The sequence below is a fragment of the Panthera uncia genome, assembly GCF_023721935.1.
Source record: "Panthera uncia isolate 11264 chromosome C1 unlocalized genomic scaffold, Puncia_PCG_1.0 HiC_scaffold_3, whole genome shotgun sequence".
In the NCBI taxonomy this organism is placed as follows: Eukaryota; Metazoa; Chordata; class Mammalia; order Carnivora; family Felidae; genus Panthera; species Panthera uncia.
In genome coordinates, this window is record NW_026057584.1 from 70,804,978 (window position 1) to 70,829,191 (window position 24,214).

At 40.4% G+C, this 24,214-nt stretch overlaps 1 protein-coding gene across 2 annotated transcripts in view; it reads left to right on the forward strand.

Annotated features, from left to right (window-relative positions):
* ITGB6 (integrin subunit beta 6) overlaps positions 1 to 24,214 on the forward strand; it is an 86,652-nt gene that overhangs the window by 41,882 nt on the left and 20,556 nt on the right. For both annotated transcript variants that reach the window (XM_049616111.1, XM_049616112.1), the window contains 6 exons: positions 3,966 to 4,100; positions 4,322 to 4,739; positions 10,052 to 10,274; positions 12,820 to 12,917; positions 17,871 to 17,990; positions 23,644 to 23,810. In XM_049616111.1, the coding sequence (XP_049472068.1) occupies positions 3,966 to 4,100; positions 4,322 to 4,739; positions 10,052 to 10,274; positions 12,820 to 12,917; positions 17,871 to 17,990; positions 23,644 to 23,810 (1,161 nt within the window). The remainder of the gene's footprint in view (positions 1 to 3,965; positions 4,101 to 4,321; positions 4,740 to 10,051; positions 10,275 to 12,819; positions 12,918 to 17,870; positions 17,991 to 23,643; positions 23,811 to 24,214) is intronic.

Consider the following 24,214-nt stretch of genomic DNA (forward strand, 5'->3'; position numbering starts at 1 on the left):
CTTGAACTCTGCTTCTAAAATGATCTAGTCCCCCTCTCTTGTCATACATTAAAGCTTGTCATTGCCAATAGACTCTCTATAATCTCAGCTTCATGTAACCCATTCCCTGCTCACCACTTCCAACCTTTTCAGCTCACCCTGGCGAGTTCCCTTTGTATTTCTTCCAACCCATCAGGATCTCCAACTAATTAACCTTGCCTTCTCTCTCTCTCTCTCTCTTTACTTCAAGTGACTCTATCCTCTCTTTGTAGTTCCTCATCTCCTTGATGTCCTCTTTTGCCTGGGCCCCAAGCTTAAATTCCACCATCACGATCACTCTGTAGACATACCCTCAGCTCCCCTACCCCTTACGGCTCCACTGAGGTCGCTTAGCCAATCATGGTCCTGGTTAAACCCAACTGTCCATTCACCCTGCACAACTGAACAGGAAAGGGAAAAACATACAATCATGCTAACTGGTCTCACTTTAAATTCATGATCATGTACTTGAAGTGGTTCCTCAATGCCACCCAGCAACCACACTGTACTTCTCTAGGAGACATCCAAGTGGAGACGTCCACGAGTCAGTTGATACATTAGCTGGCAATTCAGGAGGGTAACCTGGACTCTCCTAAACCTACTTCACCAACAGTTTTCTCCTTCTCAATTGATGGTAATTCCATCCTTCATGTTGCGAGGGCTAAAAAGCTTGAAATGATCCTTGACTCCCCTCTTTCTCTTACCCTGCACTTTTAATCCATCAGAAAACCTTGCTGGCTCTATCTTCAAAATTATTTAGAATTTGACCCAGACACTACCTTCACTGCCCTGTTGGACCCACCATCTTCACTTACATGAATGACTGCAAAAGCCTCCTAAATGCTATTTCTCATTTCTACCTTTGGTTTCCTACATTCTGTTTTCAAGAAAACAAAACAAAACACAACACAACCTGAATTTTCCTTTAAAAATATTAAGTCGGGCCATATCACTCTTCTATAGATAACCCTAATTATGTTCTCATTTTACATAGAGTAAATGCCAAATTCTTTAAAACTGCCTCCTAGGACCCTACCAGATCTGTTCTCCTCCACTCCTTTACCTCTGTGACTTCACCTCCTATTACACCACTGTCTCTGCTCCAGTACAGCAACTCTGGCCTCCTTGCTGTTCTATTTCCAGAGCAAGCAAGTCCTAAGACATGCTCCTGCTCAGGGCCTTTGCACCGACTGTACCCTGTTCCTGGAACACTCTTTTGACATATGCCTGCATGCTATTTAACTCTGCACTTCCTTGAAATGTCACCTTACTTCCTACTGTAACTACTTTTTTAAAGAATTGCAGACACTCTCTTAATCTTCATTATCCCACCCTAACTTTTTTTCATAGCATTTATCACCTTCTAGCATGCTGCATAGTTTTATGTATTATGCTGTTTCCTTTCTGGATGTAAACTACAAAAGGTCAGCTATTTTAGTGGTTTTTGCCTTCCAAGCACTTAGAACAGTATCTAGCACATATTGGATACTCAATAAATATTTTCTGGGTGAATAAAGTTATAATATAACTATTTGAAATGAAACAGATTAAAAGAGTACATTTTAATGCTAAATTGGCAGAATTTGAAATCTTAAGACATGATAGAAATAATCTTTAAGGGGTGCCTGGGTGGCTCAGTCGGTTGGGTGTCCAACTTTGACTCAGATCATCTCACGGTCTGTGAGTTCAAGCCCCGCATCAGGCTGTGTGCTGACAGCTCAGAGCCTGGAGCCTGCTTCGGATTCTGTGTCTCCCTCTCTCTCTGCCCCTCCCCCAACTCATGCTCTGTGTCTCTCTTCCTCTCTCAAAAATAAACATTTAAAAAAATTTTTTTAAAAAGAAAAGACATAATCTTTAAGACTGAGAAATGACACTTCAATCTCTGATGAAGACCATATTCTGAAAAGTCAGCCTTATGTCCATCTACTGAAGGTGTGTTGGTATGGGGCAAATATAAAAAAAGGGAAGAAGAAGAAGAATGACTGAGAATTTATAGCCAGTGACTTAGAATTTGGAGGAAGGCGGGTCATATTACTGTGCAGTTGGCAAAATTATACTTAAGGAAAATTTGAGGCTGAATATGCTTTTAAAATTCCAGGAGTATAGGGACTCAAGTCTTCTTAGATGAACTGAAGTATTACTTAATTCATAATGTTTTACAACTTATTTTTATTTTTTTTTTATTTTTAAAAGTTCTGTTTTGTTCTCTAGAGACTTTTTATTTTGCAAAAGAAAGAAGAATAAAGTCTACATAATAACACTAGCTTTCCTCATAACAAATAGCTCTTTCTTCTCCTTCCCTGACATTCTTCCTCCTGTAAAACCTTGCCTTTATCTCCCTTCTGCCATAACCCATATACTTCCTATCTAGTCTTTCTTTCTTCCATCTACGTCATCATATATACCAACCACTCCCGGTTCCTGATCCTCATGCCTCAGGCCGGGGTGAACGCGACAACGTCCCAGCTTTCTTGACTCCTGTCTTCCTACCACGTCTGTAAGTCTGTAAGTCTGATAGACCATGAGTCTGTCCTGCACACGCCTTCCAGAGAACTTCCCTGCAGCTGTATTTTCAGTAGAATGGGCCCCTGCTTCAAAGCTATAGGGAATGTTTCCCATGGGTCTTAACTCATCTCTCCAAACCTCAAGGCTATTTGTTGTCTGGTGTCTCCCAGGAGTTGGGGCTTCGTCTGAGACCCACTTGTCTGCGTTCCACACCACTCTTGGCCCTGAACTTTCTCTTTTCTGGTCCCCTCACCTGAAATACCACTGTCATCCTCTCCACACATCTACATCCAACATAGCCATTAAGGACTTCTATACTTCCAGCCTTCAGTGACCACTCTGTTTTCTGAACTGTCCCAAACCCACATCTGTGTTATGCAATTTTTTTTAACTTAGTGATACATCAGTTGACTTGGACATTAACTGCTTTACTTGTTCCATCTGGTTTTTTTCAGCAAAATGATAATCATCTTGAGGGCACAAATCCCATTTTACACTCATCCCCCAGACCTGACTCCACACTGATAATGTACGATAGGTACTTGATAAATTCCAATATTGATTTTAAGGAACAGTTTCTCCCACATTTTAACATCTCTAAAATCGGGATGTGTTTTATGATTAATGGTGTCTTACAAATGCTGTCAACTGCAAATGTATGAAATCGGCTGTAACTGTACATGTAGTTGTCACCTGAATTCATTACGTTCACCATTGGTAGGTAGTACAGGTGTTGAATGTGATTGCCATTTTAAAATACCTTCAAAAAGTTTGCACTATGATTTGATACGGAAATGAAAAGTTATTGTGTATGCAGAAATGTACCAAAACAGAGCAGCAGGGTATCAATTTGATATCAGTGAAGCAAACATTCATTGTGGAAGGAATGACTATAATTCTGTATTCCGTGCAAAGCAACAACCAGCTGCTTTCTGTGACCTAAGAAATGATGATACTTACAAGTAAAGGAAGCTACTATATTTTGTTACTGAGATGCAAGCAAAAAAATAAAAAAGGCTTTTATATGCCAGGCAGTACAACTGAGGGCTGGAGAATTTGCCAAATCCTTCAGAATGTGTACAATAATTTTCAAAGAAATGATAGACTGATACAATTGATTTAGATGTTGCACAGAGCGATCTTGAGATATTTTGTCATAATGTCATTGTCATAAAATAATGGTGTGTTTTATAATTGATGCCATCTTAGATTCAATAAAATATGACATGTATTTGTGTGTGTGCATGTATGCGTGCCTGTGTGTGTGTGTGTGTGCGTGAGTGCATGTGTATCTTGCTGGCTTTGTTGTTTGATTGATGGTATGGTGAATTTCTTCTAGACTCAATTTAATTTTATTCATTGGAGCTTAATGAACATGATTCATGGATTCTTCTGGTTGTATTTTGTGGTTGTGACTTTAACTCTTTGTGTCCTCACCAAAGGAACTCCGGTCTGAGGTGGAACTGGAAGTGTTAGGAGACACGGAGGGACTCAACCTGTCTTTCACAGCGATCTGTAACAACGGTGCCCTCTTCCCACACCAAAAGAAATGCTCTCACATGAAGGTGGGAGACACAGTAAGTAGAGGGTCAATAGGTTGTCTGAAAAAAAATATTCAGGTAAGTCAGAAGTTACCTTATTGCACCGAAGCTGAATTTTTTTCCTTTCAAGACTTTCAAAAGGAATTTTCAAAAATTTCGTAAGAAATGCTTTGGGAAGAGCCGATCCCCATGCAGCTCTGTTTCCTCCCATGCATTTTGGGAGGCTACAAGAAGATAATTAGAGCGTTCTTTTCCAGGCTTCATTCAACGTGACCATGAGTATACCAAACTGCGAGAGAAGAGACAGGCACATTATTGTAAAGCCTGTGGGGCTGGGGGACACCCTAGAAATACTTGTCAGTCCGGAATGCAACTGCAATTGTCAGAAAGAAGTGGAAGTGAACAGCTCCAAATGCCACAACGGGAACGGGTCCTTCCAGTGTGGGGTGTGTGCCTGCAACCCTGGCCACATGGGTCCTCGCTGTGAGTGTGGGGAGGACACGTTGAGCACAGACTCCTGCAAGCAGGCCCCGGATCACCCCTCCTGCAGTGGAAGAGGTGACTGCTACTGTGGGCAGTGCATCTGCCACTTGTCTCCCTACGGAAACATTTATGGGCCCTACTGCCAGTGTGACAACTTCTCCTGCGTGAGACACAAAGGGCTGCTCTGCGGAGGTAGGCGGTGTCTAAGTCCACCTCACACTGTGGCTGTGCAAGTATCGAGGAGGGGCCTTGCATCCTTTGAACCTTCCACAGTTGCCTGGGCATAGTAGGTGCTCAATAAGTATTTGCTGATCAAGTGAGTGGGTTAATCTCTAGACGTAAGGTAACTGATCTTCTCTTGTAGTTTTTCTGGCTCTTACATTCTCTTGGGGTGAGATGCCTGCCAATTCAATTTACATCTCTATTGTTGTTTCCCTAAGAATAAGTAGGCAAAAGAAGGTTCTTTGGTTATTATCCAGACTTCACAAAATTACATGTAATCTGAACTCTATTATCTTCCAGACTTTCCTGGATCAGGTTTCCAGATATCTTACCCAACTCTTCTTAAAAAAAAGGGGGGGGGAGGGCGCCTGGGTGGCTCGGTCGGTTAAGCATCCAACTTCAGCTCAGGTCATGATCTCACGGTCCGTGAGTTCGAGCCCCGTGTCGGGCTCTGTGCTGACAGCTCGGAGCCTGGAGTCTGCTTCAGATTCTGTGTCTCCCTCTCTCTCTGCCCCTCCCCTGCTCATGCTCTGTCTCTCTCTCTGTCAAAAATAAATAAACATTAAAAAAAATTTAAAAAAAAGAAAATTTTTAAATAGCAGAAAAGTGTATGTTTTAAAAATCCTTTGCACATGGAAAATTGCTACAGTTTAAGACCTAGTCTAAGAATAGTTTAAGAATAACTATTATAAAGTCATTCTGATATATATCCATATATTTAAGTATAATCTATCTGCATAAGAATTACAAATGTGTTCATATTCTTTAAAATGATATACATTTGTGTTACAACTGGAATATTAACTAACTGCTGAATTGAAGCTCCCAATGTCTCCCTTTTTCACAGTGTGTGAACAGGCACCTTTTCAAAACAGAAAGCCATTATCTGTAAAGAAAACTAAGCAAGTTATGTTTTCAAACCACAGTGTCGGGAACATATAAAAGAGACTGATTCTCGGGAAAAAAAGGCCTGAGAAGAGCAGCCTCAAAGAATTCCAGGCTCTTTGAAAAAACCGTGTGATGCCTTTAGAAGCATACCTCCATTTCATTTCTTTGCAGTGGCTCCTGCTACCAACAAGTTCCTCCGGAGGCCGCCTTCTTTCTTCTCCCCAGAGAGTGAAAAATTTAGGGTCTGTCCAGACTGAGACACTTTTCTCTCCCCTTTCATTCAGAGGTCTATTTCCTTATTTAATGGGTGTGTTTCCAAACCCATATCAGTTCTCTTCTCACAAGATTGCAGACAGGAGACAGCCTGAAGCCTGTGGCTGTCACCATGTCTTGAACAGAATATGCTCCGCAGATTCCCAGATTGCATCTCTCATAAAACTCTTTGAATAAAATATGTTCTCAAAACATTTGAAATTACCTTTCAACAAAATTCTATGTGCAGCCTAATATGATATGGTAGCAATAGTACCCCTACCTATATTTCACCCTTTAAATCTTAAATCAAAGAATTCCAGAGCAGTCCTGAACTGTGCTTAGCAACACAGTTCTTACCGTTTCTTAATGGTCTTCTACTGCATTTGGTACCACGCATGCACACGGAATTGAACTCTTTAAAAAGAGTGGACTTGATCTGTGCCTCGTAGGTTGAGAGGTCTGACAGTAGGGCCTCTCTTTGTATCAGATACAGTGATTGCTAGAGAAGTTCTGTCTAGAAAATGCGATTATTTCTGCAGTTGGACTAAGAAAACTTCACCAATGCCAGGTTCCTTCATATTTGGGGATACTTTACAATTCTCAATCATTACTGTTTCTCAGAAGCTATTTTGCTTGTAGCAACATCGCAAAGGATGTTACTAGATCATTAGTAACTTTCTCTTTAAAAAGGTATAATAAAAGCAAGTACTATTATTCAAATTCAACAAATAGTTGTGGAGCACCTACGAGGTGCCTGGCATCGCATTTCACGCAGGGATGAAAACTGTGACTGGCTCTGTGGTTACTGTCGTTTGTAACAGAGGCCAGAGTGTGCTACCGATTCACTTCTCGTGCAGATCTCTCTGATTTTACAACTAATTCGCCCTGCAATGTGCCACTTCTCTGAAGGGCTATTACCACAAGGTTCTTCTTCGTATACTTCCTTTCATCCACCTATAAGTACTCCATTGATTTATTCCCTTGCCCAAATTCCATTAGTCCTTTGTATTTTGATTCTAAGAGACGGGAAACTAACAGGCAGAAGGCATTACAAAAAATACTTCCTGCCATTATGCACTTACAATTATCAGTCAATGGCATTCCAGAAAGATCTATCCCTCTGAAAAGAGCCTGACCATTTTTTTTATCTTTGTTTATCATCTTGCCTCTGCATGAAGCCATTGTGTGGGTCTTGTTGTTGTTTTTGTGGTTGTGGTTATATGAGCAGGTACTTTAGATAATTGGTTGCTTGTGAATATCAACTAGCAACGATATGGTGGATGGTTCTGGAAAGCCCACAGAAAGGTTTCTAAATTCTGACAGAAGCTCTTGGAAGAGTTTTCTAAATTTCTGCTAAATAATTCTCTTTTTGTAGAGTTTATTTTGAGAGAGAGAGAGAGAGAGAGAGAGAGAGAGAAAGGGGGAGAGAGAGAGAGAATCCTAAGCAGGCTCCACACAGTCAGTGAGAAGCGCAACGTGGGACTTGAACTCATGAACCATGAGATCATGACCTGAGCCAAAATCAAGGGTCAGACGCTTAACCAACCAAGCCACCCAGGCGCCCCTCTGCCAAGTAATTCTTACATGCAGTGATACACTTGGGCATTCGCAAAGGAAATGCACATTTCATTTGACAATATTTATAAATCATATTAATTTTCTGGAATAAACTTCAATATAGAAATCTATCCCTATTATGAGAATAAGTTTCCCCTTTTGCTGAGGAAGGAACAAAAAGCAATTGTAATTTAGAGGATGATTTAGATGAGACATGTCTGCTGCAAGTTCCCATGTGTCTCCTCCTTCAAGCAGCTTTGCTCTGCCCTGGGTTTCTGCAGCTTTGCTCTCATTGATCTCCTACCTCTCAGTCGTCCTGGTAAGATCCTTTTTGCTGATCACACTTTAAATGCTGATGCTCTCTAGGGCTTTTTTCGCTCTATCTGCTTTCTCTACCTGATCCACAACAGCTTTAATTGCCATCTGTCTCTGATGGATCCAAACCTCAAAACTCTCTCTATAGATATAGATACATAGATACATATATCTGTCTATTAGAATGTCCCACAGGCCCCTCAAACTCAACAGAGCCAAAAATGAACTCATCATCTTCCCCACCCAAAGATGCTCTTCTTCCTCTGCTTCAGAACAATGTATTCATTCAACAATTAAGCACTACTCTGTGCCAGGCACCACGGATAAGGCAGCGAGCATGAGCTGGCAGCCTCCATTCCAGGTCAGTAAAAAGGTGCACCGTTCACTGAGCAGCCCAGTCTGGTTACCTGGGGAAGATTCCACCCTCTCTCTCTTCCCCTCTCCCTCCACCCTGGCAGCAAGTGCACTATGCCCTGACTATTCCAACCCCTGAACTGTATCCCCTTTCCTCTCCATCCCCACTGGCACTCTTAGGGCCTCATGTCTTCTCGCCGCTACTGCTGCAACACCTTCCCGAGTGGTTTTCCTATCTCTCGTCTGACCCTCTCTACTGATGCCAGGATATTACCAGACACATATCTATTTGTTCAGTCTCTCCTCTACTTAAAATGCCATAATTGTCAGGATAACAGGTCTTACTTTAGCCCATAAAGCTTTTCATGTGATTTCTGTGATGTGATGTGATTTCTGACTTTCCATGGATCTTTCCAACCCCCGCCTCCTCCAACCTCGCCTCCTGCCACAGCTCCTGTGCACCATTGGCTCTGTCTATATGAAACTACTCTGGGTATCATGCAGGTCACACAAGGGGCACCTGGGTGGCTCAGTTGGTTAAGCGTCCCACTCTTGGTTTCAGCCCAGGTCATGATCTCACAGTTTCATGAGTTCAAGCCCTGAATCGGGCTCTGGGCTAGCAGCTCAGAGCCTGCTTAGGATTCTCTTTCTCCCTTTCTCTCTGCCCCTGCCCGAATTGCACTGTCTCTGTCTCTGTCAAATAAATAAATAAAACTTAAAAAAAAAAAAAAAAGCCAGTCCCATGATTACACACTTCTGTCTTTTACCTATGCTTTTTTGTCTGCTTAAAATGCATATAAACATCTTCTACCTTTTATCTGTATCTTCCAAATTCAGCTCAAGCATCACCTCTTCTGGAGAGGTCTCCAAATCTCTGGTCCAATTTGGAAACTCTCCTTCTGTGTACATAACACTTATCATACTGCATTGTATTTATTACTGGTGGTATTTATTTGCCTGTCTCCAACACTAGCCTATAAGCTTAGTGACCTTATTTAATTTTGTATCTTCATGCCTAATGCAATCTTTGGCACATGATATATGCTCAATTAAAGTTTCTTAAACAAATGAATTTGTTGAGCACTCACTGTATGCCTGCAGGACATCTAATTGGTGAATGTGAAGTAGAAGATTTACACATTATCTCATCTGACCACACCGCTGTAAGATTTTATTCCCTCTATTTGATAGATGAGGCTTTTATGATCACTCAGCTTGAATGATGTAGAGGTGGGTATTACCCAGGTCTGTGCTGCATCTCTATCTTATGGCACCATAATTAAAAGGAAAAAAATTGTAAAAACAATTTAAATACACACACACACACACACACACACACACACACATAATCACACCCCCTCCCCGCCCCCCCAAAAGTTGCTGTTATAGGCTTCTGGATTATCTCATTTCATCTGGCTCTAAGTTCTGTTTGATATAACATCAGGTAATCATATCAGTCTTCAGTTAAGAGACCAGATCAATAAATATACATACTTAGCAAAATTTGTTCCATAAAATATATCTATGCTCACTGCTTCCCCTCCCACCCCCACTTGCTTTTTTCTCATTCTTCTTCTTCAGTCTTTCTAATGGTGTTTAAAGGCAAAGAGAAGGGGTGCCTGAGTGGCTTAGCCTGTTAAGTGACCGACTTGGGTTCAAGTCATGATCTCACGGTTCATGGGTTGGGGCCCTGGATCGGGCTCTGTGCTGACAGCTCAGAGCCCGGAGCCTGCTTCGGATTCTGTGTCTCCCTCTCTCTCTGCCCCTCCCCTGCTCACGCTCTGTCTCTCTGTCTCTCAAAAATAGACATTAAAAAATGAAAAACAAATAAATAAATAAAGGCAAAGAGAAAAGATGGCCCCAGAATCAGAAGTGGCGTGGGCCCTAAGCATCACCGGGTGTTTGTTTTACAGATAACGGCGACTGTGACTGCGGCGAGTGCGTGTGCAGGACGGGCTGGGCGGGTGAATACTGTAACTGCACCACCAGCACCGACTCCTGCGTCTCGGAGGACGGGGTGCTCTGCAGCGGGCGAGGGGACTGCATCTGTGGCAAGTGTGTTTGCACGAACCCGGGGGCCTCTGGACCCACCTGTGAACGTTGTCCTACCTGTGGCGATCCCTGTAACTCCAAACGGTAATGTCTCAACTTCCCTTGGTCTCTTTACTCGGACCTCATATTGCTTTTGGTGGGTTTGTTCTCCGAGCATCCGCCCAAATACACAGACCCACGGGCCCCTGTGATTGTCAACCTGGAACGTCAGTGTCCGACTTGACTCTTTCTTTGTCCTGCTTATCCAGGACCACAGTGCCACTCACATTCCTGCTAGAAACAAGCCTGGGGAAGCTGAGCTGATGTCCCACACTGATAACATCAGGTGGCCTTTCACTTACAATACCAGCCACACAGAAGGAATACCCTGGAGGTAGACTGAGGACATCCACATTCAGTACATTTTCAGGGGAAACAGACAAGCTTCTTTCTTATCTAGAAGTTTAAAGCTTGACCTTCCTGATTCATTCCTATCTATAGACTCGTGGAGGCAAAAAGGCAGAAAGAGGATCTTGGCTTTCCATTTCTTCCCTCTTCTTTACCTCTCGTGCCTTTTGGCACCTCCCTCTGGTTGTCATTCTACACAGCTATTGTGTTTTGTATTTTCTTTTATACAAGATGAACAACAACAACAACAACAACATGTTTTTGTTTTCCAGTAAAAAAAAAATCTATTCCTTTGGTTGCTAGCTAACTTCTTCATGGGTAGTGGGGGCAACATTTATAGGTCAAACAAAGCAAGTCTCCAAATGGGCTGTGCAGTGATGACACTGCAGAATATAATTTATTATACAGTGAACACTGCTTAAGCAGTTCATAGTTTCGTTAACTCAGTACCCAACATGGTAACATTTGCATTTCCAGTGTAAACTAAGTAAGCAAATCAACATTCACTCAGTGACTCCTCACCATTCAGGTGTCAAAACTTCTCTGTCACTGTGCCTGGACATATGCCAAGAGATGTGTGGGGACATAGTTAGACTTAGTTGAATGGAATTAAATGTAAAATGTCCTTTCAGGATGTTTCTCCCGTTATTTATCTGCTTCACCTTCTCTGTAAACATGATTTAATTTAAATCTGGTTTATATAATGTGAAATTAACAAACCAGGTAGTTTGAATTTGAGGGATCAGGTAATCTCCTTGGTGTTTATGTTAGCTTTGAGTGTTTATATTAGCTTTGAGATGTGTCCATTCTTCCATTTATTCATTCATACATTCGTTTATCAAATAGATATTAAGTATCTACTGTTCACCAAGGGCACATAATGATGACTGAAACAGTTATAATTCCCGCCGTACCAGGTGCTAAGAATCTAGTGGGAAAGACAGACATTTTTTAAAGTAATTATAGTGATATCTGAGCTGACAGTTACAATAAGGGATATAGAGGGGACTGTGGCACTATATGGCAGGCCTACCACCCTAGCTTGGGCAGACATCAATGAGACATACAAACGGTAGAGGTTTTAAGGGTTTCCACAATGTCCAGCAGACCCCTGCAACGCCACTCTAAGTAAATATATAACCTAGATAAATGCAATATACTTGCAATGTGAAGGCAATTTCCAGACAAGACTTCTCTCCCCACCCCCACGTAAACTGCTGCTTCTTAGCCCTTCCTACAAAGGAATTCAGAGGTTTGCACTGTAAGAGAACTAACTGGCAGGAGTCAGGGAAGGCTTGCCTAGGGCACTGCAGTTTCAGCCGATACTGAGGGAAACACTGATGGCACGGCTGTGGGGAATGTTTCCAGCACTTACAAGAGCATACATTTGCATGGCCTGGGGAAAAGAGAGAGGCAGGATGATGAGTGCCCATAGTAAGAGAACTTTGGCTGTTTTGGATTACTCCCTACAGAATCTGGTTATAAAGTGATTTTTAGCACAACATTAATTCAGAGTCTGAGTTTTACTCTGCTGTGGAGACATCATTAGAGAAGCTTAATTCCTGGGCTATGTTCTTGAAAATACACTTTTCTGTAAGTAGAGTTCGTTTATTAAAAAGCCCACATTAATGGGGACCCAAGCTGTAACCCCAGCTTTTGAAAATATGCCTATAGGGCTTAGACTCATTCAAAATAGCTACAGACAAGTGAATCTTTGAAATAGCCTTTCATGACATGTATGAATTCTTAGAATTCTTCTCAAAACAGATGATTTCTGTTAAGAAATTAAAACTTTGTTTAGTCACGAATCATATTTTAACAGCATAAACCTTTCCCAGAAAAATGTAAAATGAACAACAACAACCAAAAAAAAAAAAACAAAAAACAAAAAAACCCTAAATCAAACACCAAAATAAGTGTGTCTTATTATTGGGTTTTTTTGTTTGTTTGTTTGTTTGCTACTTAACCAATCAGAAACAATTATTAGAGATAAATGAGGATAACAGCTACTGTCAAGCCTGGTTCAGGAAACACTGATTACTAAGTGGAATCAGAATAAAGCAGTTTCCTCTTGAACATCACTCAAATATCTTTCTGAAAGTAACAAAAAGCAACATCCTTTATGAGACACTCCTACGTCATGAGCCATAGTAACAGCATTAAACCATTAAAGCAATAACCCAGCTACCTATCTGTTTTCCAACAACATGAACTGATAAACTCTACTGAATAATGTTCACAGGAGCTGCATTGAATGTCACCTGTCTGCCGATGGCCAGGCCCGAGAAGAATGTGCTGACAAATGCAAACTAGTTGGTGCGACCATCAATGAAGCAGAAGGTTGTACTTGTCTCCAGTTGCTTTCTTTTTCTTAACATAGGTTTTGAGAGACAGAAACGCCGTGAAGCGCTTTTCAGTAACTCAATCTCATTTGAACCAGGGCATTAGTTCAACACTAGTGTTGTTGTTGTTGTTTTAAGTTTATCTATTTTTTGCGAGACAGCGGGAGAGGCAGAGGGAGGGAGAGAGAGCATCCCAAGGAGGCTCTGCACTGTCAGCGCAGAGCCTGACACGGGGCTGGAACTCACGAACTGTGAGATCATGACATGAGCCAAAACCGAGAGTCAGATGCTTAACCGACTGAGCCACCGAGGCGCCCCAGCAGCATTAGGGTTTAAGAGTAAATGCATTCCGTAAGGCTAAAAACATGATGGCTTGGGATACAAGCAATTTAAAGTCATAGCTATTCTATTTGGCTTCAGCTCTGTTGGCAAGTTCACCTCTGCTTCACGAAAAACAACTGCAGAGAATTCCAGAATGCTATGTTTTTAATTAGAAAATAAGAAAATTTGAAAAACAGCTAAATGTTAATCTCTTAACCTGAAATCATCCTCTATCATCTGATTGCCCTATTTGAAGACAGGACAAGGCAAAGTATGATATGGGTTTCCTGAGAGCAAGCCTCAGGCACAAGGCAGTTTCTGGTTAGTAGCCGTTTATTCCTCCACCCCTTCTCTGTGCTTTCTGAACATGAGTGTTACATGGCCACCCTTAATTCCCTGTTGCCTCACTCCCCCAAAACAAGAAGGGCCTGTTATCTTTAACTGCTAAGCAAATTCTGCTCTTGCTTTCACCTGTCATTTTAAAATTTAATTATTTAAAATAAGATTCTTTTTAAAGGCAAAATGTCATCTCAAATACTTAAATAGGTTGTATTTTAGCTGGCAAGGCCATTTAAACAAATAATTTGTAAAGAAGATGCCTGACTCCTCCTGAAGGGCCAATCTAGGGGGATTAGTTTTTCCATCATCCCAAACTCTCTGCATTCCCATCTTGCTCAGGCAGAACCGCTCGCTGCCCTACACACATAAGAGCAGTGACCAAGATGTATCTCAGGCGAAGTGCAATAATCAAGACAATTTATGACACTCTAGGATACGTATCTTGAAGAGACAGAAATAAAGAAATTAATTCATTTCCAAAGAGGAATAAGTTAGTGGCATTTATTGTTTTGAAAATTACCTACATTGTTTCAAAATTGAGATTTCTGACTGTGCACAGTTGAATATGCCTGCACGGAGGAGCATGATGAGTGCTCATAAAACTCCTCTTCTGTTCTTTTCTGGTGACTAAAGATAAATATGCCGAATAGCCATAAATTGGACAAGATGGTGTGTACCTTACACTAATACTGAAAGCAGGATGCAGTAAAAGCACTGAGGAAAGTAACATTTGTGGGCCGTCCACATTAGTAACTAGTTCAAAGTCAAAGCATATCCCCAGGCTTCATTTCACAGCAAACAGTTGAGATATTTAGCAAGTGTTTCTAAGAAATGGCTAAAAATTGCAGAAAAATGTCCTGCAAATTACTAGAACACCATTCACCAGCAGCATGGGAAATCTAATGTGCTAAGGGGAAAAAAAGAATAAACCTTGGAAACATGTAAGTCATGAACAGAGTTGCTATATTTAAATACACAGTTTTCAAGTAATTATCATAAATTCTTGGATTTCAGAGGAACACTGGGCCTCAAGTGGCATTTAAAATATTTGCATTATTCTTTTTCTGTAATTAGATAAATTATCTTCAAAATAGGGGAATACAATTATTTGTAACTCAGAAACTGAAAATATTAACTGGATTTCTAATACCATTTAAGGCACTAACTTTGTTGAATTTAAGAGAAAAAACATATGTGTCAGCCTGTGAATTAAAAAGTTACTTTTCTGGGGTGCCTGGGTGGCTCAGTCTGTTGAGTGTCCAATTCTAGATTTTGGCTCAGGTCATGATCCCAGGGTCGTGGGATCAAGCCCCATGTCAGGCTTTGCACTGAGTGTGGAGCCTGCTTATGATTCTCTCTCTCTCTCTCTCTCTCTCTCTCTCTCTCTCCCCCTTTACCCCTCCCCTGCTTGTGTGCTCTCTCTCTAAAATAAAAAACAAAAATAAAAATTTAAAAGTCACTTTTCTAATGAGACTTTTATGAGTTCTATTTCAACTTATGCAGTTATGTCATTGATCACATCACCTTGAAATTATCATCATGTATTTGCTCTCACATAGGGTCTTCTCTCAGCCCCACCTTTTCCCGACAAGGATATGTAGAGTAAAGTAGAAGAGCAAAACTTTATAATCCAAATACATCGTTCCTCAGCTCTGCTGTGGGGATTTGTGTGAGCATTTCTAAAGACATGTGGCTTAACTTTACTCATTCCATTTTAGTGAAAGACCCTTTTTAATCTACCCCAACACTCATGTACTCAGAGCATTATTACTCAAAGTGTGTTCCATGAGAACACTAATTCTAAAAGTGTTGAATGGAAAATAGTATCCATGGTCATATAAATTTTGGAAATGGGGAGCTAAGCTTTTTGTTTATTTTGCGACTCCTGAAAAATTATGCACATTATATTAAATATGCATTGTGAATTTTCAGGAGAGGCATAGAAGGAATTGGAGTAAGGAAGGATTCCCAAACTTGTTTGACCACAGAACCCTTTTCTTTTTCCTTGGGAAACTGTTTCTCTGAGAACTACTGACCCAGCCCCAAAGCACAGGTCCTAAACACATAGGTGTCTTAATTCAGTGGTACAGATGGTTTATATTTCTATATCCTTCCTGGACCTTCCTGGATGCTGGCCTCCTCACCCCCATTCTCACATTTCTTCCTTTTCTAAGTATAATTTCATGGACTGCCTGAGACCTTATTTTCATTGTATTATTCAGGAGCAGCACTGCTGGCACTTATAAAGGAGAGTAAAAAAGAAAGGTCCATTTCTTAATGAACAACAAAAGAAAACCTTAGCAGCTAATTATGCAAATCTTCAGCCCAAGCTGGACTCTTTCATTGCACATTCAATAATACCATTTTAATACCCAAACACTACAAAACTGGCTAAATCTAGTCATAACAGTCATGAAAAGGAGTGGTGAAGTAATTAAAGCAAGAAGGGAGTCATGACGCAAAGGTCATATTAACAGTTCCATTAAAAACTTAAATAATCCTAGTGAAGTAAATTAAGCCTCCCTGTGCTTCAGTGTAGCTATTTAAAAGAAAATAAAAGAGCAAGATTAATATTACTGAAAGGAGTATTATAAGCTATCCACATATTTTCTACCTTAGAATAAAATGTTCTGTTAAGTAAACTTGGGAGGAAGAGTGGTTGTGCACAGTCATGGAGGAGAGGAGGAAGGGGAGAAAAAACACTCTAACAAGAAAAAGCATATTCTCCAAGACTTCATGAATTCTAGTTAATTGGAGTGGTTTGGTAGGAGGACATGTGGTAAAGGTTATCTAAAAATGACCAAAGTATGAATTATATATGCAGTGCTATTGCATGAAATAAATGCAATAAATAAATCCCAGGTGATTTACATGATCATAAACATTTGGGAATGACCAGATGAGAATGATTTATAATTCGACTTCTTAATATTCTTATGTAAATAGATGCTTCTAATGGATTCAAAAGCAATTTTTTCACTTAAATTTATCATCTGAAATCTTATTAATAATGGTAAATGTTTTACCCATTCCTTTTTTTCATAGATAATATGAGCATTCTTCTTATAGACCCTGACGTGAGGTTTTTATCTTATAAATTAAATGCAAAACCAACTTAATATCTTCCTTTCTGTGGCTACGGCATTGTTGAACAAAAAATAGCATATTATTTACTTTGTTAGAATCAGAGGAACACATGTAGATTCTGTTTTGTTAAAGCTCATGTTTAAGCTAATGGGAAAAGTTATAGGTCTAGCAAGAGTATGTCTAAGGTTATCTGAGACTGTCCCAGTTTCAATATTCTGACTCATTGTGTCATCATACACTAATATTGGATCATGTCAAAATTTTAGGTTAAAAGAAAACATTTGTTCCATTTACAGGTTGCTGAAAAAAGTTTTTGTATCATTTGTATCAAAAACAATATCATTACAAAGTCTCCAACTTAGAAGATAGGAGAATTTTAAGCAAGATTTTTTTTTTTTAATTTGGAAAATGCTACATAATTTTGGCATAGATACCAAACCTCTAAAACTTCTGATAAATGGTACTAACATCTTGGATTGGCCATTTTACTATATTTTCAGTTTCTGTATGACATTCATTTTCTGCCTCTTAAATAAGCTCAATAAGAGTTTGTTTGAAAAAGATTTGAAGAAAACTGGATTACGTTTGTTTTTAAACTAAAAAAGGGGGTTATACTGAATAGTAGGCAAACTGTCAACTGGGTTCCTTTTAATCTGGGGTTTACTTTCATCCTACTAGTCCCTGAGCGCATAAGACTTCAATGGCCATTTCCTGATATTAATGTATATTTACTGTTGTGACAATACATGACCATCAACTTGACTGTGGGAAAGGCCCCCTTAGAAGTATCAGTATCAGTTTGGGCTGTGCAGTCTTTTTCTGAAATGTAATCTAGGCTTCCTCCCAGATGCTCCCAGCCAAGAGGAACATACAGCCCTCTCAATGCCACAATCAAGGCCATTCTATTCCCAAAACAACTAGGCATACCTGCCTTCAAGTACTTTCACTCTATTGAAATCCTGCTCCCATTAGTTTGATAAGTGCATTTGATGGTCAGTACTGATTGACCACACCTGGAACTGTTCTTCTGGAACATGAGTAGAAACTAAAACCTCAGTGGTGGGAAAAATCCTATGTCCTTTTGATTCCTATGCTGCAATGTCAAAAATTCCTATTTGCATATTAAAACTCAATGCCACTTTGCTTTAAAAATAATCTCTTTTGGAATCTCATTTAATCTAATGAATGACTCCTTTATCTGCAGATTTTTCAAAGGATAGTTCTGTTCCCTGTTCTCTGCAAGGAGAAAATGAATGTCTTATTACATTCCTAATAACTACAGACAATGAAGGGAAAACCATCATTCACAGCATCAATGAGAAAGGTGGGTGGCATGCTTCTATTGTCAATGGTAAGTGATACTACGTGGGGGAGGAGGAAACAACCAGAAAGACACTTGGGGTAGCTTTCCACGAAAGGCATTTCCAGAATTTTGATGGAGTGCTTCTACTTTCCCAGGGATTGAAATATACCTGTTGAGAGGTTTGATATGGTCCAATGTCTGTTACTTAGACCACAAAACATGATGAGCGCATTTGTACCAACCATCATCTCCCCAAAAGCTGGCTGAGGGTTTGTAGAAAGATGGACTGACTGAATGCAATGTAAGCAAAAGGTATATCTTTAAGAAAGGCTAACAGGGAGGAGCATAATACTCTAAACGGATGAGATTTGCATCAGGCAAACCTTGGCTCAAATCCTGCTCTAACCACTTAATAGCTGCTTGACATTCTGGAAGATACTTGCCTCTGAGTCTCCTCATCTGTAAAATGGGAAAAATAATAGTACCATCTTCTACGGGTTGACTCAAAGATTAAATGGAATAATGCATATAAAACATGTGCCAATTCATAACCTACAACAATGGGTCATTGAGTCAGAAAAGACATGAAACATCAAGTGAAGAAGAAAGTGATCCACAAAAGAAGTCAGGGTCCTTAGCTTCTTAGGTTTTCAACACACCAGCTCATGGAGTTTGCTTAGGACCTGGGAAGCTCTCAAGTAAAAATCTCAAAAATCTCAGAGAGAAGTTTATATTGGGTAGAAAAGAAAATAGTGGAAAAGATACTTTTGTCGAGAACTTTTAAATTTTAGTGAGTATCAGACTCACCTGGGGAGCTTGCTCAACTGCCTGCATCCTGAGTCAGCAGGTGTGATGTCTGTCCCAGGACTCTGCATTTTAACACTACTCTGCTACAGATGGCTTCCAGACCTCCCTGCCTGCATTCTTAGATATTCACAAGTGCCTCACCTTTTCTGTCTTCAATTAATGATGTATTCCTAAATCTTTCTGGCAGAAATGACACCTGCATTAAATCAGATCGCTCCAGCTCTCGTCAGCAACCTCTTCCTCCTCCTACCCCCAAAGGCGTGGAGCCTAAGTTCTGCCCCAGACAACAGCAGCAAGGGAAGGCTGGCAGGCAGATGTATTTTGTTGTATGTGCTTGCTTATCAGTGTGTCAACAAAATAGTAACTCCTAAATTTGAAACCAAGGATATCAAATTGCCATCACTAAAGTGTGTAAAAACGAAAGCAATACCAATGTAACCAAAAAGTAAGTTCAAGATACTATAAACCAACCAAGAAAACATGATTAGAAAAATATCACAGTATAGTATTGGGGGTCAAGGGGAGGCAGAAGTCAGCACAATACAAGATACAAGAGTATGATTGTGACCTTGGCCTTGAAGCTCAGGTGGGCAGAATGCACCTGGAGACTTGCTCTTGCAAATCTCATATGAATCAACTTCTTTGAAATGCATATATAAAATGCTTTGTAGAGGCCATTAGTTAATGAAATTTAAGGTGAATCCTGCTGCACAAGGAAGAATTACTTAGTACAAAAAACCTGGCTCCTCATTATGTGTTTTATAAAGCCAGATTCGCGAACTACATCCCCCCAACCCTCTACTTGTAACCATGGCAGTGGCTTTAGCAAGTTCTCGTGAAACATAATATTGATTCCATTGGAAAAACGAGTTTTAAGCAACAAAAATGAACTTCCAGAATTGTCTTTAATTCAGGGGCTTTTGTATCTGGTAGGTTTGATTTTTATTTTGAGTGTGTGTGTGTGTGTGTGTAAGTGTGTGTGTGTGTGTGAGAGAGAGAGAGAGAGAGAGAGAGAGAGAGAGAGAGAGGGAGAGAGAGAGAGAGAGAGAGAGAGAGAGAGAGAGAAACATGCCTTTGGCTGACAAATGCCCCCTCATTACTGAACCATTGGGTTTGTGTGTGTGTCTGTGTGTGTGCTTCCACACAATCTGAGTGGCACATAAACATGACGTCCTTCTGAAAGCACTCAGACTCCCTGATGACTTTTTATTAAGGCTTTTTATTCTCCCTGTGCTTTTGTAGTAACGAAAAGTGGGGAAAATTACCTCCCTGAGGCTTAACAGAAGTCACCTGACAGCTGCAAAGATGCTTCTCCCTGGCAATATTCATGTTCCTAGGTAGGCCCGGAGCTTCCAGGGGCCCTGAGGGCAGAGTCTGCCCTGGAATCTGCAGGCCCTTCTCACAGCTATAAGACCAGAGAATCCCATGGCTGGGGATCAGAGGCAAGGATAGAAAGGAGGAAGTGGATGCTAAGGATTCCCACAGTCCTACAAACAGATTTAAATAGAAACCAAGTGAACAGTCAGTATCAGGGTGTGTGTGGATGTAGGGACAGCTTTGCTCATCTTTTTTCTTCCATCTGGAAAAACTTTCAGAGGATAAGAGCCACAGTCAAGAAATGGCATTTGAGGGACGCCCAGGTGGCTCAGTCGGTTAAGCGTCCGACTTCGGCACGTCATGTTCTTGAGGTCTGTGAGTTCGAGCCCCGTGTCGGGCTCTGTGCTGACAGCTCAGAGCCTGGAACCTGCTTTGGATTCTGTGTCTCCCCTCTCTCTCTGCCCCTGCCCTGCTCATGCTCTGTCTCTGTCTCTCTCTCCTTCAAAAATAAATAAATATGCAAAAAAAAAAAAAAAAAAAAAAAGAAAGAAAGAAAGAAATGATACTCAGGAGCCTTCCTGGCAGGGATGTGGATGTGGATTTTACACCCACAGGTTCCAACATGGAGGGTCCAGGTCCTTGAAGTCTTGAGAATAGAAAAGGAGGAAGAATGTATTTGCAGTTTTAAGAATAGGAATAACAATAACAGTAATAGCTCTCATTTATTGAGCCCATACTAATGCCTTATGCCAGGTATTGCTCTATATGTTTTACATGCATTAATTCTTTTAGCCCCCTCATGTAACAACCATATAAAGCAAGTATTGCTATTATTTCCATTTTACAGATAAGGAAATTGAAGCAGAAAAGTTTAAAAATGTGTTAGGTCTTGCAGCAATTAAGTACCAGTGCTGGTTGGGGAATTCTGGCAGGCTGGCTTAGAGCCCAGGCTCCTAACTCCTGTGCGATACTGCCTCCCACTGGCTGTACGATCGTAATAAATACCTGACTCCCAAAAATATGTTACATCAGCATCAATAGAAAGGTCATGCAAACCACACATGTAATTTAAAATTTTCTAGTAACTGCACCAAAGAGTCAAAATCTGGTGCAATGAATTTTAATCATATGTTTTATTTAATCCAGTCTATCCGAAATATTGTCATTTAGCAATACCCAAACTATTGACATGCTTTATTTTTTTCCAAACTAAGTCTTCACAATCAGTGTGTATTGTATACTTACCACACCACCTAATTCAGAAAAGTCATGTTTCCATGCTCGGTTAGCTGCATGTGACAGAGCTAGAAGTTTGGACCTTAGAATTAGGTGGCAGTGGCCAGGACTCGACAGGCAATACTGCACACCGTGGTGGAGATGGCCCTCTTTTCCCACCTAGAAATATGTCTTCAGTCTGAGCATTTCAGGAAAAAACTAAAGAGAAAATAAACAGTGGAGATTTCTATTGTGTGATACCTGCCCTGGAACTTGGGCTGAAATCTTTTCTTGAGAAATGTATAATTTCTCAAGGTATAATGTATTCTCAATGTATAAATGTATAATGACTCTAAGTTCTTAAAAAATTGTCTCTGCCAGGCTGTGCCTGTTCCTCCTTTATTTATTCTCTACTGGAGAGCCCTCCTAATTCACATTCTGGTGGCAGGGTCCTAGTAAGCTTCATCTTGCTTTCGGCAAGAACATGCTATGATGCTCCATCCCAAACATTTCATTGTCAAAGATGCAGCTAGTGTATATTCTCACTGACACACGCCTCCCACTTTCTTTGCAGGAGTGTTGCTAACCTCTTAGAAGCAGCTATGGTTCATTTGCTGTGCTAGAAACAGTCTTTAGATCTTCATACTGGAGTAGCTATTTCATTAGCTCCTTTACTTATTTCTGCATAATCTCCTTACATGGTTTTTTTGTCCAAAGAACAAAAGTGTCTGAGGCCAAGCATCATGCTGTTGTGGGGTCATTAGTCCTGCTCAAATTCAGATCAGTTATAGATCCTTACCTTGAAAGCAGCATCACTCATCCCATGTGTATAACTCTCCTGATTAAATATCTAAAAGCAATAAGAGTTAGGCTAAACTAAGCATGATTCATTTCCTCCCCAGATACCACAGATTTGCCTCACTTCTTGCAGAGGGAGGCAGATATTTAATGATAATTTTTATGTGGGATTTTTTTCCTCGTGAAAGCAAGGGGAGAGCTTAATTATAATGTTTCATTAAGAAATGTATCATCTCTCAGGCATATTGCAAGAATTATTAGTCATTCTGCTGTCAATGAGGGAAGGCACTGTGTAATTGTGAAATTATATTAATATCATCAATAGAGTCAAAATAACATTTCATAGAATGTTCAAGTTGAAAGGACTATACAGAAACTTTAGTTTCCCAAACTTCCCTGAAGATAAGAATCATTTGGGATACTGCTAATAATAAAAAGTCTGTGGCCCCATCTAAGACCCACTGAATCAGAATCTCTGGGCTCTAGGAAGCAGCGGATTTATTTATTTATTTATTTATTTATTTATTTATTTATTATAAAATTTTAAACATTTTTATTTATTTTTGAGAGACAGAGAGACACAGAGGGTGAGCCAGGGAGGGGCAGAGAGAGAGGGAGACACAGCATCCGAAGCAGGCTTCAGGCTCTGAGCTGTCAGCACAGAGCCCGAAGCAGGACTCCAGCCCACCAACTCTGAGATCATAACCTGAGCCAAAGTCAGACGTTTAACCAACTGAGCCACCCGGGCGCCCCACTGCAAGCTGTGGGTTTAATAAGCATAAGCACCTGAGCTCAACCTTATCCTCAGGGAAGTTAAGGGAACACTGAAGTCCTACACCTTTGTTTGATGGATGAAGGTCCTGGAACTCAGAGAGATCGAAGGACTTGATGGATTTCAGAGAGCTACATCAGATGGGAATTGAAACCACCTCCCCTGACCCCAGTCCAGGAACTTTCTAGGACACCAGAGCACTACATTAGTATTAAAATAAAACAAATAGCCATCATTGTCTTCGATTTAAAAAAAGAAGCAGCGGCAAGTAGTAAACTTCTCAGGGGGTGGGTTTTATATAATTCTGAATATAATCTCCTAGATAGTTTATGTTTCAAGGAAATCCATAAAAAAGTAATATCATGTGTTTGTGTGTGAATGTGTGCACACATACACATTTCATTTCTATTCTATCATGTATCCAGAAGAGACCATTTTTAGGAATTAAACTATAGTCTTTTTCATGGTCCTTTACATGTTCTGTGTGTATGAACCTCATTCTTGGATTCTAACTCTTTTTGAGTCAGCCATTCAAGTATATATCCATTTGCTTTAAATAACAGAACTTTATCTTTTGTTCTACTTCATAGGAATAGGGCTATCTTTCAACAAGTAACTCATTTTTTTTTAATTCATCAAAACAAAACTTGTTACAATTTTCCCTCTACTGGAGAAAAAATACAGTTGGACATTTTAATGAGAAATCTTTTCTCTGCCTCACAAGATTATACCATCTTCTTAATTTAATTTTCTTTGTTTCCACAGACTGTCCAAAGCCCCCAAACATTCCCATGATCATGTTGGGGGTTTCACTGGCTATTCTTCTCATTGGGGTTGTCCTCCTGTGCATTTGGAAGCTGTTGGTGTCATTTCATGATCGTAAAGAAGTTGCCAAATTTGAAGCAGAACGGTCAAAGGCCAAGTGGCAAACGGTATGTAAACACTTGGGGGCTATCCCTTGTCTCCGGGAGAAAGTGACTCATGGAAGAGATGGGTGTCAGCTTTCTTCTGCTCTAAAAGGGAGTGATTTCACTGGTTCTTTCCCTACCCCTCTCACCATGTCCCTAACAGCTTTGATTTGTTGAGGACAAAGGAACCCAGATAGCTATTTGGGACCCAAATAACGCTCATAGCATACATTTGTCTCTCAGTGCAGTAGGGATTTCCCCCACTCTGAAGAGTCTCTTGAAACTCCTTATATACTGTTTAGGGACATAAAGGAGATACATTTAATCATTACCACCAGGAGGATCATTCAGGCCCCTCTTGATAAAGCATAGGTGCTGTATCTAAACACCTCCATAGATCAGTTGTGTTATAGCCAACAGAATAATGT